The sequence below is a fragment of the Buteo buteo genome, chromosome 18 (genome assembly GCF_964188355.1).
Source record: "Buteo buteo chromosome 18, bButBut1.hap1.1, whole genome shotgun sequence".
NCBI lineage: Eukaryota > Metazoa > Chordata > Aves > Accipitriformes > Accipitridae > Buteo > Buteo buteo.
Window position 1 is genome coordinate 9,871,805 of NC_134188.1, and position 17,420 is coordinate 9,889,224.

General features: G+C 38.4%; 1 protein-coding gene across 2 annotated transcripts in view; it reads right to left on the reverse strand.

Moving 5' to 3' along the window:
* The window catches only part of DDX10 (DEAD-box helicase 10), a 192,135-nt gene that overhangs the window by 126,080 nt on the left and 48,635 nt on the right, over nt 1-17,420 (reverse strand). For both annotated transcript variants that reach the window (XR_012653422.1, XM_075049977.1), the window contains exon 13: nt 14,725-15,190. Coding sequence is in view for 1 of the 2 variants with exons in the window: in XM_075049977.1 (XP_074906078.1) it covers nt 14,725-15,190 (466 nt within the window). In the remaining variant the exon portion in view is untranslated. The remainder of the gene's footprint in view (nt 1-14,724; nt 15,191-17,420) is intronic.

Sequence of the window (17,420 nt, forward strand, 5' to 3'; positions counted from 1 at the left end):
AATTTCCTTAACTGCTATATAATCTCTCATGACTGAAGAACTTGAGTCACCCTATGTTAATGTCACTACACTCAAACACACAGCTATACTTGTGAAAAACGTCCATGTTGCTGATATCTAAACAACTGGTTTGTTATTATGCTGAGCCACCTCATTAAACATTCCCAAGGTAAACCCTGGTCATTGTCATCTGTAAAGATACTTTTGAGCTTTGAGAGCTTCGCACCTCTTTGCAAATATATTCATGGCTTCCAGCAACATATGGCACTTTTTCTGTGAATCACAAATGCCCAACACATTTCAGGGAGGATGAAATTCTAAAGGAATTGATCAAAAGCGCCGAAGAGAATTAAGAATATGAAAGTTTGGGTTTACTCTCGAAACAAATTTAGTAGATGTGGCATTTGGAAATTAAATACTCAAATTGACTGACTTTGTAGCAATTTTATTAGCCTAGCTTACAAGTTCCTTCCCCCTTACCACCCCAAACGGGAACATTACTCTCCTCTCCTTTCTTTGGGCATGCACACACTCCATTTCTTGAAAGTCAACCTGAGACACACTTTTTCACGCACAGTTTCCTATGGTCCTTCTGTCCAGGTACTGAGCTCCAGATCCCAACACAACCCAAGTCCTCTGAAACCCTACATAAGTATCACTGAAGACTATCTTAAATACGTACAAGGAAAAGAACACTTTGATCAATAATCCAGATTTTAAAATTTGAATATTTAATATAAACATTAACCTGCTGAATACATACCTCTACAGAACTTCCATCTGAATTTATATTTAATCTGCTTTTGATAAAAATACTTCAATGTAGATTTGGGCCTTCCTGCTGCAAAAATGAGAACTAATTTAGTTGGGACTATGTCTTTTAGAAGCACTGCATTTCTCAGATGAGTAACTGAGAAGAGCTAATAATTCTTCAGCTGTAAAAGCTTTAGACACAGTTATACATGCATAAAAATTGTTTTTGCTAATTTTTGTGGATTTGACCTAGCTTCCTCCTTACATTCAGACTCGAGAGCTAGAAGCAACAGTACAACTACCTATTCCTCCAGTTTAAATGCTAAACTCCTTGCCATTAATTCCCCTTTATCTAACTGGGTGAGTATCTTCAGAGTTACCACATAACCCACCAGGAACCATGCAGCAAAGTCACACCTTCAGGAGAGGGGGAATGCTGCAGCACTCTGTTCCTGAAAAAAACTAAAGCAGCAGACAGAGGTGAGACACAAGGAAGCACAGATGTCTACTGTCAGGGTACCTCAACCCCACTCGTGGCAGAGGCCAAGTGCCAGTTTCAGCACTTCCACCTTGGGCCCTGTGGAAGCAGCTGTGACTTGTTCAAGGAAGCCCCAGCCCTGTCCACAGGAGCCTCTCAGAGCAGCATCAACCCACAGCCATTAACAGCACGGCTCCCCACAGCCCATCCCACTCCCGTTCTCCCACAGGGACACAACCACAGCTCCATCCAGGCAAAGACGAGCAACTGGAAAAAAAACGACTTCCAGTCTGTCACCTGTCTCACCCCAGCAAAACTCAATCACCCTAAAGAGTCCTTTCTCCTTCAACATAAGGGAATAGCATATTCTTAGAGATTCCTCTTATCTAACTGATATATCAGTTGCTATATCAACTCGGTAGCCAACATCTTGCACCAGCAGAGAACATGCCCTTTTCTAGATTCCCTCCTAAAGTTCAGACAGTCAAAAAATCATAATGTAAAATAAAAACTACTCTGATTTACTTTACATCTTTTTTCAATAAAGTATCTAAGGAATTGCCTGGCTCTGTAGATATTATCATAGAATCACTGAATACCAGATTGGAAGGGACCTCGAGGATCACCTGGTCCACCCTTTCTTGGCAAAAGCACCGCCTAGACAAGATGACCAGTTGAATCTTAGAAGCGTTCAATGTTGGGGAATCTACCACTTCCCTGGGGAGATTATTCCAATGGCTGATTGTTCTCACTATGAAACATTTTCCTCCTGTGTCCAATCGGAATCTCCCCAGGAGTAACTTGCAGCCATTACCCCATGTCTTTTTTATGTGACTCCTCCTAAAGAGGGAGTCTACATCTTCGTTGTAGCCACCCTTTAAATACTGGAACATGGTGATAAGGTCTCCCCTAAGCCTTCTTTTCTCAAGGCTGAACAAACACAGTTCTCTCAGCCTTTCTTCATATGGCAGGCTTCCCAGTCCTTTGATCACCTTTGTGGCCCTTCTCTGGACCCTCTCCAGCCTGTCCACAGCTTCTTTGCACAGCAGGGACCAAAACTGAACACAGCATTCCAGGTGTGGCCTGACAAGTGCTGAGTAGAGTGGGATAATGACTTCTTTATCTCTGCTGGTGATGCCCTTTTTGATGCAACCCAGCATCCTGTTGGCTTTCTTTGCCACAGCAGCACACTGCTCTCTCATATTGAGCTTATTGTCCACCAGGATCCCCAGGTCCCCTTCCACAGCTTGGCTCCCCTGCCACGTAGATCCCAGCCTGTGCTGCACTCCCGGATTATGTTTTCCGAGGTGCAAGACCTTACGCTTGTCCTTGTTGAACTAAATGAACTAAATTATGGCCAAGAAGTTCCAATACAAGAGAATATGTTGCTAGGTGAAGGAAATCAGAGACACCTGTACAGTCACACAGGCAAGAAATTCATATAGGTGAAGACCCATAGAAAAAGGACAACAAGTGAGATCAATTTTCAGCTACATCAGTTACCACCTACCCCAACACTAGCACAGTGTGGATGCCAGGCCAGCTCTACCCATTTGAGAGACCACAGCACTTAGGCTACATTAAGATGAGTACATAACAACAGCATCATTTGAAATTCTTTTTAACTATTATTCCAGTAACTAAACAAAAAATTGAAAACATGCCAACACTTGTGTTTCAATGAGATGCTCACACTTGATAGAAAAACTCAACCTAAAATTACATTTCAATTCTCTCATGTTTTTCCACTAGAAGAATTTAACATTTCTCATACCACTATTTACTTGTTAGTCTCTTCTCAATTTACCCAGTAAATATTCCATTATAGCTGTCTTAGTTTTAATTATTAGCAGCTGTTCTACATTACATCATGAAATGTTTTAGACTATTATTGCTCATAAGTGCTTGAAGTGTCCAAAGGTAAAATAAAATATGAAGATGTTATTTTTCCAAGCATAGAAGATTAGCAGCAACAGAGAAATGTCAAGATTGATTAGCTTCAATGACCCACTAAAAAATTTGGCTGTACTAAAAAGAATAAAATACTTCTTGAAAATGGAGAGAAGTCGAAGTAATTTATGCTTTAGATTTCCCACATTAAAAAAAGGATTGTGAAAGTAGAGCCACAGGAACAAAATTGGCCAATGAAACATAACATTTCCTTGGCTCAGAGTAAATGCTGATCTTGAAACCAAAGAAAGAAAAATTACTTGCAGACGTGGTACATAAAACTTTTCTCTTTCTTTTAAGGCTTGCCTTGTTAAGCTAATTATAATACTTGAACCAGCAAGGAGCAGAAATTTGACTCAAGTTCAGTCAATCAAAATATTCAACCTTCAACTCCCACACCATCTTTTCCATAGCTAAGGAACTGCAGGATGCCTTCCAAATTACTTGCAACATTTGATAACATTCAATAACAAAGTGTCCCTAAGCTAAATGCTGCCTTAATTTGCATTTGCACATTGCATTTTCAATTTATATGGTATCATATCATTCACCTCCTCCATAACAATATCACATTTTCTTCTCACATTCTTCTGTGTGCTAAAATAAAGTCTCTCTTGCAGGCCAAAGAAATATTTGCCAGAATATCTTTATTCTCAGCGGCTGTCCTCTTTTTATGTCCTCTGTTGTCTTTATTCTTCAACCCCATACACACCTCTTCAATGCAACATGTGAACAAATGAGTTAAACCACTGGAAAAAGTTACTAGCAGTGGTGGATTTCAAATCTCTTCATGTCTCCAGATACAGACAGGATGCCTTTTGAAAGATGGACTTAAGCAAAATTTAATTTTTACATTCAATACAGGAGTGACAGAGTAAAATAACAGGGTTATAATATCCAGGGAAGTCAGACTAGATGACTGCTTCCCTTTACATCTATAAAATGCAACTACTGTAGCACTAAAGAGCTGTAGGGGGAAAAAAAAAAAAAAAAAAAAAAACAACAGTATCACATACTAGTCGAGTAGTCAATATTCAAAACTGTCGTAGTGAGCAACACACTAACACATAATCAAAAATCAGTGCAAGAGAGGTGGTATAAATTTTCATGAAACACTGTGTTAAGAGAGACAGGAATCAGCTTACAGTATCCTAGGGGCTCCCCAAGGATCAGGTTGGAAAGATGCCTCATGCATTTGTCATCTCCGTACAAAACTATAGCCTTTCAGCTCTGGTCTCTCACCTTATCCTCATTTCTCCCTTCAATACCCTCTTGACATCAGTTCCAATAGCTTCTGCCACAGCTAGTTACAAAGCTTTCTTTTACAATGCTCCTCCTTCTTCCAATACTGTTTTTAACCTGGTCTAAGAGCTGTACGTACTAGAAACTCCCACCCAAAATTTGTGTCCTCAAGCTGGAAATAAGATGACTATTTCTTTTCAGTCCACTAATCAAAATACACTTCGCATCAACACTCACTGACCTACCACAGCCTCTAATGCTAGCACCTCTTGATTTCTACTACTGGCCATTACTTTCTTGTTACCATGTTACCATTCTGACATGTAGCATACATATAAATATATTCCAGATGGCATACTCATTTTTAAAAAGCTTCAGCTTTTTGTGACCACCATAAAAATGAATAGACAAACAAGAACATATTTATACTTTTTAGACAACATTGTTGGGAAGCTATTAGCACAAAAGCTAGAGAAAGTAACAAAATTACTATAACGCACAACTGTTAAATAAAAAAAATAAAATAAAAACACCTCGTATTTTATTTGAGACCCTAACATTGCTCCACAAATGGCAATGAAAACACCACCACCATGAAAACAAAGACTTAGAATTTTAACTTCATTCTGCAAATATACTTCCTATATCCAATTCAAGTGAGTCTCAAATTTCAATCTGAAGTGAAAACCTCATGAAATAGGATACAGTGAAGACCTGTCTTGCAAATACAGTACTTATCCATGAGCCAGGATGTGTAAACTTTCACAGAACTCCTTAGAAGTTACCCTCTTCCCATGCTCAATCTCACATCAACTGGACATCGCAGGAAATAACAGCAACAGTTCAGAGATTTATGCATTAGCAGACATAATGTAATTCTAGGTCAGCACGCAGTTCCCAAAATACATAAGCAAACTGAGGAATTACCCATTTCTGCAAGCGCAAATCAATAACTTCCCGTGGTTGGAATATAACAGAATCCAGCAGCACATGTGCCTACTGCGTTACAAGTCTGTAAACGGCTATGGCTGAGGTACATTTTGGCTTTCAGTGTATCTTAATGTAAACAAGCCTCAGATGGAAAAGCTTAATTCAGCTGTTAATATGCATTTTAGTATTATCAGCTTGTTCTTCTATTGTCCTAATTTAAAAAAAAAAAAAGTTTGGGAGTGGCATTGGGATTTGTGACCTCACCAGAAGGATGCTCTGGCCTGCTCTGCATTTATGACATACAAAGAAGCCAAATTCAAAAACATCACCCAGAAGTACAAACCAATAAAACTCAGACTAGTGCTGTACATACAGGGAAAGAGTGACGATGGCAAAAATAGTTATTTCCCCCAAATTATGAGGTATATGCATTATTTCTCCACCAAGGCAGCAAGAGACCTATGGAGACAGAAATATTTACCGTCGTTTTATGCTCTGCAAGACCCAGTCCCTCTACTGTGAACCTGGTGGAAAGCTGCCACCACAGGGTGTTTTGAGGACTCTAGCATGCTGACTCAGAGATAAGAAAGGGTCAGTGTAAACAAAACATCAACTAATATTAATTTTGCTCAATGCAGAGATTATGGAAGCAAGGAAGGCACTTTCAGCAACTCCAGTTTAAAATGAACAGTGGCAGTACTAGTTACTACTTCAAATAGATTTTGGTTTGTATTCCTTTCCCAGCATGCTCATAGCAAGATTGGCATGGCAGAAGTACCTCAGACACACTCCTTCTCTTCCACACTGCTAGCATATTAAACTAATTTTAAAACCACAATACTTAGTGAGTTTGGCTTCTCTTCTTCAGCTGCCTCTCTGCACAATCTCTCTGCAAGAAGCACAGTCAACATTGCCACCAAAAAATACCATGAAACACAGTTTTAAATAATGCTTTGTGGTCTTGGGTCATGTAGGGGACAGATTTGAGAGAAATTATACTGTCTTTTAGCTCCTCAAAAAGCTACCTTTGTCATTTTGTTTTCCCATGGGTTTCTCCCACTCAAGGACACCAACGCTTCTTCCCGTCTGTGTGCTTTTCTGAGGGATTTACTAACACACACCATTTTCTTCAGGCATGTTTGCCAGACATCTTACTTCTCAAACACAACCCTATTACTTCACAGGGGTCTATATAGAACATACAGGGCCGTAAGGAGCAGGCAAAGCAGTCTATCTTGACCCAGTGAGCATCGGCTAGATCAAGATTTCCTGCAGGAGGAAAAAACACACATGCAGCTCAGGCAAAGGAGAGGAACAACCCTGTGTTGAAATAAGCGGAGAGCTACCACAGGAACAGCATGGTATAGGTAATGAAGGAAGGGAAGACCTCTAAGACTTCCCTGCCAGGCTGGTCCAAAGAGATTTATGCTTCCTTTTTTTTTTTCGAGTGAAATAAAGCTAGCAGCTGTAGCCTTAATTGTTTTAATTTCCTTTCACTCATTCAAAGCAAAGCTCCTTTAAGAGATTTTTATCCCCAGAGACAGTAGTTGTTCCTTTATCCAGGATGGAGAGCAGAGAGCCCAGCCTGCAGAAGGTAAGAGACTCCCTTCCCAGATGTTCCTGCCAACACTACAACTCTTCACAGCTGGGACATATCAAAGTCTCACGGAAACAAGGAGCATCAGCTCCATGTGACCAAGCAGATTTCCTGTGATCGCTGGCCTAGCTCCTGGTCAGTTAGCAGGTCGCTATTTGGAAACAGTGTACTACACGCCTTTTTAAAATACTGTAATGACTTACTCAGGGACTCATTCTGGCTAACAGCTGATGAATCATCACCAAAACCACAAATTTTTTTTCCGTAATTATCAAATGATTCCAGCTAAAAATTATACAGCTCAGATACAAATTCAGAAATCTGCCCCAAAATATTGTTTAAAATGTGCATGGGTAGTTTGTTAAGCAGTGCTTACAGCAGCAGATGTCTGTATCAGAGAAGACATTCACATATACAATAAAGAATAATTCTCATAAGTTTAACTACACACTGTGCTGACAGTAGTCGGGAGACTCCAGCTATGTATTTGTTAGTTGGTCTGCTTTATTACTATTTCACAAAACAGCATTTCCTTTAAAAATTAGTGCTGTATAAATTCTAGTAGCATTTCACGATTTTAGCAATCAACTTCTAGAAAATCAATTATCCAAAAACTATGTCTTAAATACTTCCAATGCCATCACTCAGCAAGCACTCAGGCACTAATGATTTTAAAAGAAACTGTGGCATTTTATAATTTACAAATCCTATGGATTCAGAGAATATTGATTGCAACTAGGCAGTTTTAATGCAGAGTATTTGGCTCACTCACCCTTATCTATGAAACAGCTACAATAAATTAAACAAAGCTATAAATCAGTGATTAAGCACAATTAAAACCGAGAGTATTACTGCAGGCTTGAGTAACCTACTAGAAGTATTTAACTGATGATATTTTAGTGGATCAGTTTAAATCATACGGTACCCTAATATTTCTTGAGATACAAAACCACACATCTCTCTCAATCATTTTGGGTCTATTCAATCACGAGACAAAGCATGCCTCATCACAACCTGAATTTGCACCAGATGCTGAAACCTGAGCACGTAAGTAACAGTCTAGCCTCCTCACAGCACTCTGCACTGCACGAACCACCAGTCTCCCAGAAAGATCTTCACTAAAGAATAGCTTCAAAACTTACATTGTTAAACACGAGTTTCAAAGTATTTCAGTGAAGTTAGCCACAGAAACACTTTGCAAAATTGCTTCCTCTCGTTCGTTGTGATACTTCAGCAGGTTCAGCAGACTGAAGACAACTTGTGAGGCTGCTTCAGATAGCACAAGGAATTGAGGGATTTTTTTAACCCACAGCTTCAGTAACTAAAATAAAAAGGTGGCACTGCTTAGTTCAGGAGTGTGCTACAGTGGCTACTAACTTGTGAACATCCCTTGTTCTAGAAGACAAGCAGCACATTGCAGCCAGCTGGAAAAGCCACTGACTTGTGAACAACTCCCCTCAGGCCTGGGGAAGCCTTTCCTGGCTCAAAGAAGAAGGTACGTTTCAAACAGCTGTAACAAAAACATTCAAAGCAAGTCCCCTGCACATCTGGCATCTTTCTACGCCAGGTTTTTATTTACAAAAGCAACAAAGGCCCACAAAATCAACTGTGGGCATTGAAAATAAATACCACAGTTCACAATGGTTCAAAAGCACCTTGAAATGTAAAATTTTCCACAAAAGCAAAGCCCAGCACATCAAAATTATGTACTCCATTGCTTATGATACAGAAAGCTAAGATCTGTGATAATGGCAGATATTCAAATAAAATTCCTAAGTGGTACTTTCTATCCAGATTTTAAACATGATTAAAAATATTTAGGATGATAATTTTATGCTGCACACATACTTTAAGAGATATATAGCAGCCATTTATTTGAAATATATAGCTTACCAGTAACTCAGAGAGACTTCTAATCCTATAGGTTTTTTAATTTTCCTGAACACTACAGGAATTGGCACAAATATCTGGTGCACGGAACCTAAATACTTACAGTGAATTTTCCATAAACTACAGAAGTTCTTAGCAAGTTGCTAAAAAATTAATTGAAATAGAAATCATTAGAGAGAACTTTGAAGATGGATGTGGAACAGACAGAAGGGTGCTAAAGCAACTAAACTGAAAGAGCAATGAAGAAAGATTAAAACAATAAGTGATCTATGGATCTAGAGTTCAACATGGATTACGGGTTTTTAAAAAGGACTGCCTGAAAAGCCTCTGTTATGTAGTTTAATCTAACAAGCAAGTCATGAATGTTCTACTTAAAAATAATAAAGCCTGGGGAATGAACATCTCTGCAAATCTGAAGAGCAAAAGTTGTCCAAGAACACAGATGGTTTTGCTCTGTCCTTTGTGTAGCTTACAGAAGCACTCCTGAATGACAAGACTTTTTAAAATTACATAGAATATATAACTGGACATCATAGGCATTCTTAAAAAAAAAAAGTTTGTGTTGTATTGAGTTACTGAAGTTGCATGGAAAGAAAACGTGATTTCTTTAAAATTTTCCATCCACTTTGCAGAATGTATTCTGTGTTAGCTGCTGTGCATAAAGAGGCTTGAGGTACCATCAGCAGGTTTCATTTCCATTCATGGCTGATGAAAGATATTTTTTCATAACACTGGATTCTTGAAGCACTTTGGCTAATATCCAAATGTAGGCCTACTTCATTTGTATGCAAATATTTTGTACTCCATATAAATCGTTACTTGCTGTAATTCAACTAGAAATACATAAGCACACTGTTACTAGGCTGAGAACCTAAGGCACTTGCATTCTGTAGGAAGGAGAATTTATGGTATATAATGCATCACACTATTGACTTTTATTTAACTTAAAAATAAATAACTTCTTTATTTTCTCTGCCTGAATGCTAGCTTTGCAACATGTCTCCAAGGAATAATGCTCTTTTTATAGCTAGTGGGCTACCCAGAGCAGCTTTCTTCTCTTGGACACAACACCCTGCTACAGCAGGAGCACAGAAGGCTATCCCTAAGGGAAACAACGCTGCTACCAGAGTCAGCCAGCTTGGTCCCTTGCTTCTTCCCTCCTTTGGGTATTTTCTATCTTGCCATCCCCTGAAAAGCATCAAGGGGACAAAGTCACCCATTTAAAATGAATTAATATGAAAGCACAAGAAGAGCAGCTAGTAAGAGCTGGTAAGAGGAATGAGAAGATGCTTCACACAGAAAAAGCAAGATTGGTGAAAATCTCTCTCATAACATGGAACAGAATGACAGAAATTCCATTCAGAAGGAAAAGCCAATGTAAGAGAAGCAATCAAGATGAATCACATCTCTGAAAATTAGTTTTGATTTCTGTGGAGCATAGCAGGCTTTCTACTCAACATCACAGAATAAAATTCTGGAGAACTATGTCCTCACTTTGGTGCATACTAAATGACGTTTCCTTGACCCATTTTCTGTGCAAAGTCCACATTACAACTAGCTATCACTCTCTGCTTCTTGGTGTAGACTCACCTGTCATATCTAGTTAGGGAGATTTACCCTTGTCTGGTCTTTCCTGCTTTTATAAACATGTATATATCCAGGTCATAATATGTTAGCTTACAGTGTTTATGTGCCTGAGAAGTGTAAGAAAATTTCATTGTAGTATTATTGGATTACAAGGCAAGCCAGCTAGCTGAGACAGAATCATGACATAAAATAATTTCCCTCCACAGCCACAATATTCAAACAGTAGGCTCTTCGAGAGTCCAGACTAACTCCAAGGAATCTGCAAGTACTATTTAAGGCAGCCCTCTGTACGCTTCTGCTTACTGCAGTGTTCCAAGCAGCCAGTAAATACCTTACTTGAAAAGTTTCAGGGGTCCATAAAATAAGAGATGGCGGAGCAGGGAGGGAGTCACAGCAATCTTAAGAACTCAGTAGTTTAATATTTTCTACCCTAAAACAGAATATTCCATAGCAGAAGACAAGTCTGACAGTACGCAATATGTCTGACAAGATGACTAAAATTAAAGTATAAACAAAACCAAGAAAAAACAACTACAGGCTTAATCTTAGCTCTCAAAATAAATAATGCTTGAAGTTTAAATAGTATAGCCTTCATATTTCCAAATGCAACAACCAATTTTATAAGATTACCATTAAAAACAAAGTTTGTAACCAGGGAGTTCTTACAGTCTGCAACATCAATACTGCTAATATTGTTAAATGTACTTTAAATGAATAATTTCCATAATGTTAACACAACAGCTAAATACTGCATATCTGCTAATGGCTCTATGCATATAGCTGACCTTCTTTTTATGCATAAGAACACTGTACTTCTAAGTAAGTCCCATGAGTTATATCACCAGCTAAAACTCCTAACGTATTTAAGTCAAATTCGTAAATAGGGCAGCTAGTGAATACCTCTTAAAAAAGGAGCTCAGAAGCTCATAACAAAATTGTAATATCTGCCAAGGTGTTTCACCTTATCCAAGGTTTCTTCTTTTATACAGCAGTGCAGAGAACAGATTTTTCTTTTATCTGTTATCACAAAACAACGAAGACAGAGTATGCACGTGGCCAAGGGCCACACTAAGAAAGGGAAAGAGTGGAACCTAGCTGCAAGTCATGCTATTAGAAGAGCTAACATTGGATGTGTCTCACGTCACACTGTGACCTACCTTTCACAGTTTGGTTGGGTACCATGGACATTCAACAAAAACAAAGTGTTCTAAGAAAGTCACACAAATCCCCTTCTACTCCATCATCAGTTTAAATAATCCCTGCTCCTTTTGCCTAGTTCCTTTCTCTTGTTACAAAGATGGATGAGCTCACCCCACCTGCAATCAAAGGTCGGGGCACTGCATCACCACACAGGATACTCAGAGCCAGCCTAACACCTCCTTTTGCTGCTTCTTCCACTAGAGAGGCTAGGGAAGACACAAGGATGAGGAAGCCATGGTGTCTCTAACAGCAGCTATTCAAAAATTGAAACTGAATGTAATGTTTCCATTTACAAAAACATCCTGAAGTTCAACAATCACAGCAGGACTTTTGCTGTCAACAAGAAGCATAAGGTAAGAATAGTGAAATTGCAAAATCAATCACAATCACACACATTTAAAGCATAAATGCAAACTGAATTCAACCTTTATGGGCATATTCATAATCTCTTGATTAGATGATCACACACTAATGTTTCCACAGGACTCCAATCTTATTTAGAACACAAAACAGATTTAAAAAAACAACTTCTAACTGATCTAGCCAAGTATACACTCTATATTCATACTCCTAGATTCTCTGCAGCATTTGGTACTATTAATTAATGCACTGCCTCATCCTAGAAATGTAGCAATGATCCAGTACACTGGAGTCAAACTGGTTCCTAAGTCCTCCCTAGAAGGACACTCCAACACAGAGCAACAGGAAAACTGCGTTCACGCTGCTCAGTGCTTCTCACACCCCAGAGGAACCACTTCTTTCTCATTTTTAGATATTAATTGATCTACCTTAATGCAGTAATAATCACCTCAAAACTTTTATCCAGAAAATAAACAAATGGGAAAAAATATAAAAAGTGTTGCACATTACCAATTTGGTTTTAACATCCACAAAATGTGGTGCTGAGGTATACACATGAAATAAAAGATGCACAATGCCTGAATCTTTCTATTTAATTTCTATTATGTGCATTTGTATACCAAAACATTAAAAGACAATATACAGTTAGGGATAGAAACCTTTATTCTCTTATTCCTACTAAAAATAGAATCCTTACATTTAAAGCATTCCACAATTTATCAACAATTTTCACATTGACATAAGGTAATAAACACCACACTACCGTATGCATTGATCAATACCAGTTCCCACAGTTAAGCATAGTATGCTTTGCATTTCTACTTTGTAAAAATTAGATAAAGCACTACCATAGGCATTTCTTTAGGGGATTATTTGAATTATATTTAAGTTCTTAATGATACAGATCTTGAAACTTCTGGGTTTTTGTTCACAGCTGCTTAGAAGAATAACTAAATATTTCATTCTTATGCCCCCATGTACAAGAGGTTTCAGGTGATACAAGGTCTTCCACACTTGCACACCAAGTACAAACCAATATCCCTTACTGTAGTTCATCAACACTGAATCACAGAAAATAATGTCTGACTTGCCTGAGCCGTAACTAACCTATAAATGTTTAATGCTGGAAAACTGTTAAGAGGTTACCCAGTGATGTTCCAAATTACTTTGTAAATCACTGGTACTTTTCATAAAATTTCTTTTGTTCATTCTTTTACATCAAAGTTTCTCCTTTTATCACTTCCTGAACAAAATTTCCCTGTTCACTTTCCAACATACAAAAGCAACATGAAATTGTCTGTGTATTTCAGCACAGAAAATTGTAGGAGCAATATGAAAGCTGTAAGAACATCATTCTTTAACTAAGGCAGAAAACTTTCACTCCACTTTGTTTTTAAAACAGCAATTTCTCTTCTACATGAAACTGAAATTTATTAATAAATATAAGCTACTGCCAGGCAGTGGCTGTGCTGGGGCACGACAGCTCAGGCTTAGAATAACAGGAACAGAAAGGTAATTCCGGGACCATCCTCTTCCCATAGTTCTCAGACAAGATGGCAACCTGCAGCAGCCACCTCATAGTGGAGGAGAGAGTGCAGGCAGTGGTTAGGTTACTGTGCAACTGCTCATCTTCGACAAAGTTAGCTGATAAAACTAGTTTATACACTTCACTAAATACTAAAGCAAAGATGCTGCTCATAAATGCAGCTAGTGGGCTGATTAGCATAAGTTCATGACAAGTGCCCTGTGCTGACAAGTGTCCTGTGCTGTTAAATAACAGCACAGAAAAAGAAAGATTTAAAATACCAGTTGGAAAAATAAATACTTCGCTTAACATGAGGCTCCCCTTGCATGCATATATGTTCACAAAAACATCTTGCTGAACCAGATGGCTATTTCACTTGTATGTCTTTACTACAGAGATATAGTTGCTAGATCGCAGAGGATACACAAAAAATTCACAGTATGCATGTACCAAATCTGCTTTATAGAAATAATAATAAAAAAAAAAAAAAAACAAACACACCTCCTTACTATAACACTGTATTTAAAGACTAAATGAAAGCAACATTTCTCAGAACACCAAGCACAGAGAAATCCTGGATTATAAAGCTACTCACCAAGGAAATGAAATATCTACATTAATACTTTTAATAAGCCTTTATAACAATGCTTTACAAGAACTGCGCGCACTCTCTCCCTCTCTCTCTGATACTGCCTCAATTCCTAATAGCAAAGCTCCTGTTGAAAGTAAAAATCATGTTTTGAAGGTTACATTATTGTAAAGATCATTTGTTACGATTTGTATCAGGAAGTGGCTCATCATGTATTGATTGCAGTTTGGTTCCCAGTGCCATAAACAGCAGTACAGCATCAAAATTATGACTGAAAGTGGCAGCTATTTAGAGAGGTACAAGCAAATTAGTAAGTGATAAGAATTAAAACTGTCAAAATTTCCCAGGTATTCCAAATCATGTATTCATAAATTACAGCAACTACAAGGATATTCGTTATGCAAATAAAATTACTTTATGCTAATAACATAAAATGATAAAAGCATAAGTCATACCACTTACCTTTTGGGAGCAATCCTGACCTCTGATATGTAGGGACAACACATCTGACTTCAAGCAAGTATTCTGCTGAGAGCAGACTATTCTCTTTTCTCCTCCTTACTTGGAGTATGTCCAATATAAAATCATTAAGATTCATGAGTCTTACTGTAAAGTGCACTTACCGGTGCTGGATTATCTTTAGCTTCCACACCAAAAACATTCCGTCGTTTCACTGTCAGCAAGTCAAGATCTTCAGTATCATCATCATCGTCGTCATCATCTTCAAAGAACTGCATGGAGTCTGGGTTTGGTACCCTGCCTGGTACAGGAACTTCTTTTTCCTCCTCCTCCTCAGATACCTCTTTCAATTCATCCTCAGACGCACTACTCTCCTCAGCACCTTCACTGGAAGCAGAACATTCCTCAGTTTCCTTCCTTCTCTCCTTTTCCTTTGTTTTGTTATCAGATGCCTTTCCACTGAAATTAGTTTCGCATTTCTCCACTCCTTCCTCATTTATCAAGAGGGTATTTTTATTTTGCTCTGTCTGCTTCAAGTGATCTGTCCCATCAGCTGCCTCATTCACACACAGCTGCTTCCGAACTTTTTGAAGAAATCTCACACGGGGTGCCATGGCAAGACCAAGTGATCTAAAGCATAGAATTAAACAAATAAATCAATCTGAAAGGCAGATACGCAAAATTTGACTAAATTAGAAGCCCTTATCAATGTCTCAAGTGATTCAATTTTAATTATGGTAATTCATATTAATACATTTTGACCAACATATTTACAAAACAGTATTTAGCCTACAACAGGACAGTCTAGCTTGAAAAACACAAGTGAACTTTGGAAGGGGAATGAAGGTGAAATAACTGAGAACTCTCAAGAACAAATCCTCCCAGGAAAGAAAGCAAACAAAGAACCTGAAAAACTGTAGACGAGCAAATTATCTATGATTCACAGTAAAAGATGGTGGAAGAAACACCAATGTTATTTGGTATTGAAGATACATGGATACCATGTCAAGGACAGATAGCACTGATATCTGTCAGTGTCCTTCACTGCTACAAGTGCACCCAGAACATTATCCCCACCACCTCACAGTGATGGAGAGATTAGAAGAACACACACTGTATGGATAAATGACTAATCGCAGAAAAAGCTAAGGGAGAGACATTTCTCCCTTAAAGGAAATCTCACCTGCCTGCATCCCTCTATAGCAAGGCTTTACCTTCATGGCATATATAACTAGCAGTGCCAAAAATACTATTATTTTACCCAGTTATTCGTGATAATTCAAAGTTATAATAATACTCTTACACATGAAGGGACAAAAATAAGCCAAAAAGCAAAAACACTGTATAACAACAATGCTGGAGAGCATTGCATGGGAACAGATACTCTGCCTCAAACAGATCATTTGACTTCAGTAAACTTCGTAATTGCCCACTATTACTACACCTGACCCTATCAAATCAAAATTCAAAAAAGCAGTATTTAAGTCTTCCAGAGTTCATGAGCCTTCTCATTAGGTGAATAAAAAATGTGGGGGTCACTGGTATTGTGCAAGGAACACAGGGAGACCACAGCAACATTTAAAAAACACATCGATACAGAACTGATAGTGTTTGTAATACTCATGGCTTGTATGTACACTTAAAGGAGTAAAGTATTTAACCAACTAAAATGGCTACATATACACACATACGCACACACATATAAAAGATCAGTCTCTTTCGATTCAGATTATGCAGTTATACACCCCCTCTTCTCTCAATGCTGCTCATTTCAAGTAGACAGCATTATGTCTTCTGTTCACCACACAGTTCTGAATAGAGACTCAAGTTATGTCACAGGAGAAAAATCAACTCTATACTCCCTGGCGGAAATGTCATTATAAACATTCCATGAAGAATCCAAATGGTACTGCAGAGCAGCAAGAGTGGACTGTAGGCCCTGGAGAGCCTTGAACTGTTAATGGTAGCCAAGGGGACAGAGTAGTAAACAGGAGAGGCACCCTGCTTAAATAACAAACAAACAAAAAACCAAAACCAAACACAACCACACCTGTGGTTAAACAGGGCAGTTTTGGTACTGGCCACAGGTTGAAACACTGAGAAGTGGACACACACCCAAAAAGCAGCCCACACTGTTAGGATGAGGAACAAGTTTTTCAATAAATGAAGTCTTACATTTTAATATAAAGTTAATTTTGCTTAAGTATTTCTGATAACCCAGTACTGTTCTACAAGCAATTAACAGCAATAATAAAGCAAATAGAATTTTATGAAAAAAGATCAAAGGAAGATTTTATCCAGTGTTTTTTGCACATTTACTGACAGTGCACTGCTGAGAGGATAACACAACACATTTGGGAACTGAAATTGGAGCAACCAGCAATCTTAAACTTGTTTCAGTGTTTGACAGCTAACACTAATTACCTTTGCAATGAAACTATGTGTCAAAGTTTGGCCTATTGACTAACTGAAAAATAACGAAACAAAGCAGATGTAATGCTTCACTACCGCAGCTGGAGGAGATTCAAACCTGGAATTGGGCCTTAACACCAGGCACAGTAAAACACATATAGATTGCTGCAACATCAACAAATGTGCAATCTCTCCAGCAAGGGGATCAAAGCAGCAAAAAAAATCCTTTGCAAAAGAAACACTTTTTTGCTTTTCCAGATTTCACATTATTCTACATAAAGTACTACTGTCAACTGTTGACAAAGTACTGCAAGTAGTAGTACTGTATGACAGCTACACAATCTGTGTTCACTTCTCTTACTCATGCAGACAGACACGATGTACTGCCAGAAGTTTCCCTGGCTCCAGGTCGGACCCGCCACTGGCCAAGGCCGAGCCCATCAGCAAT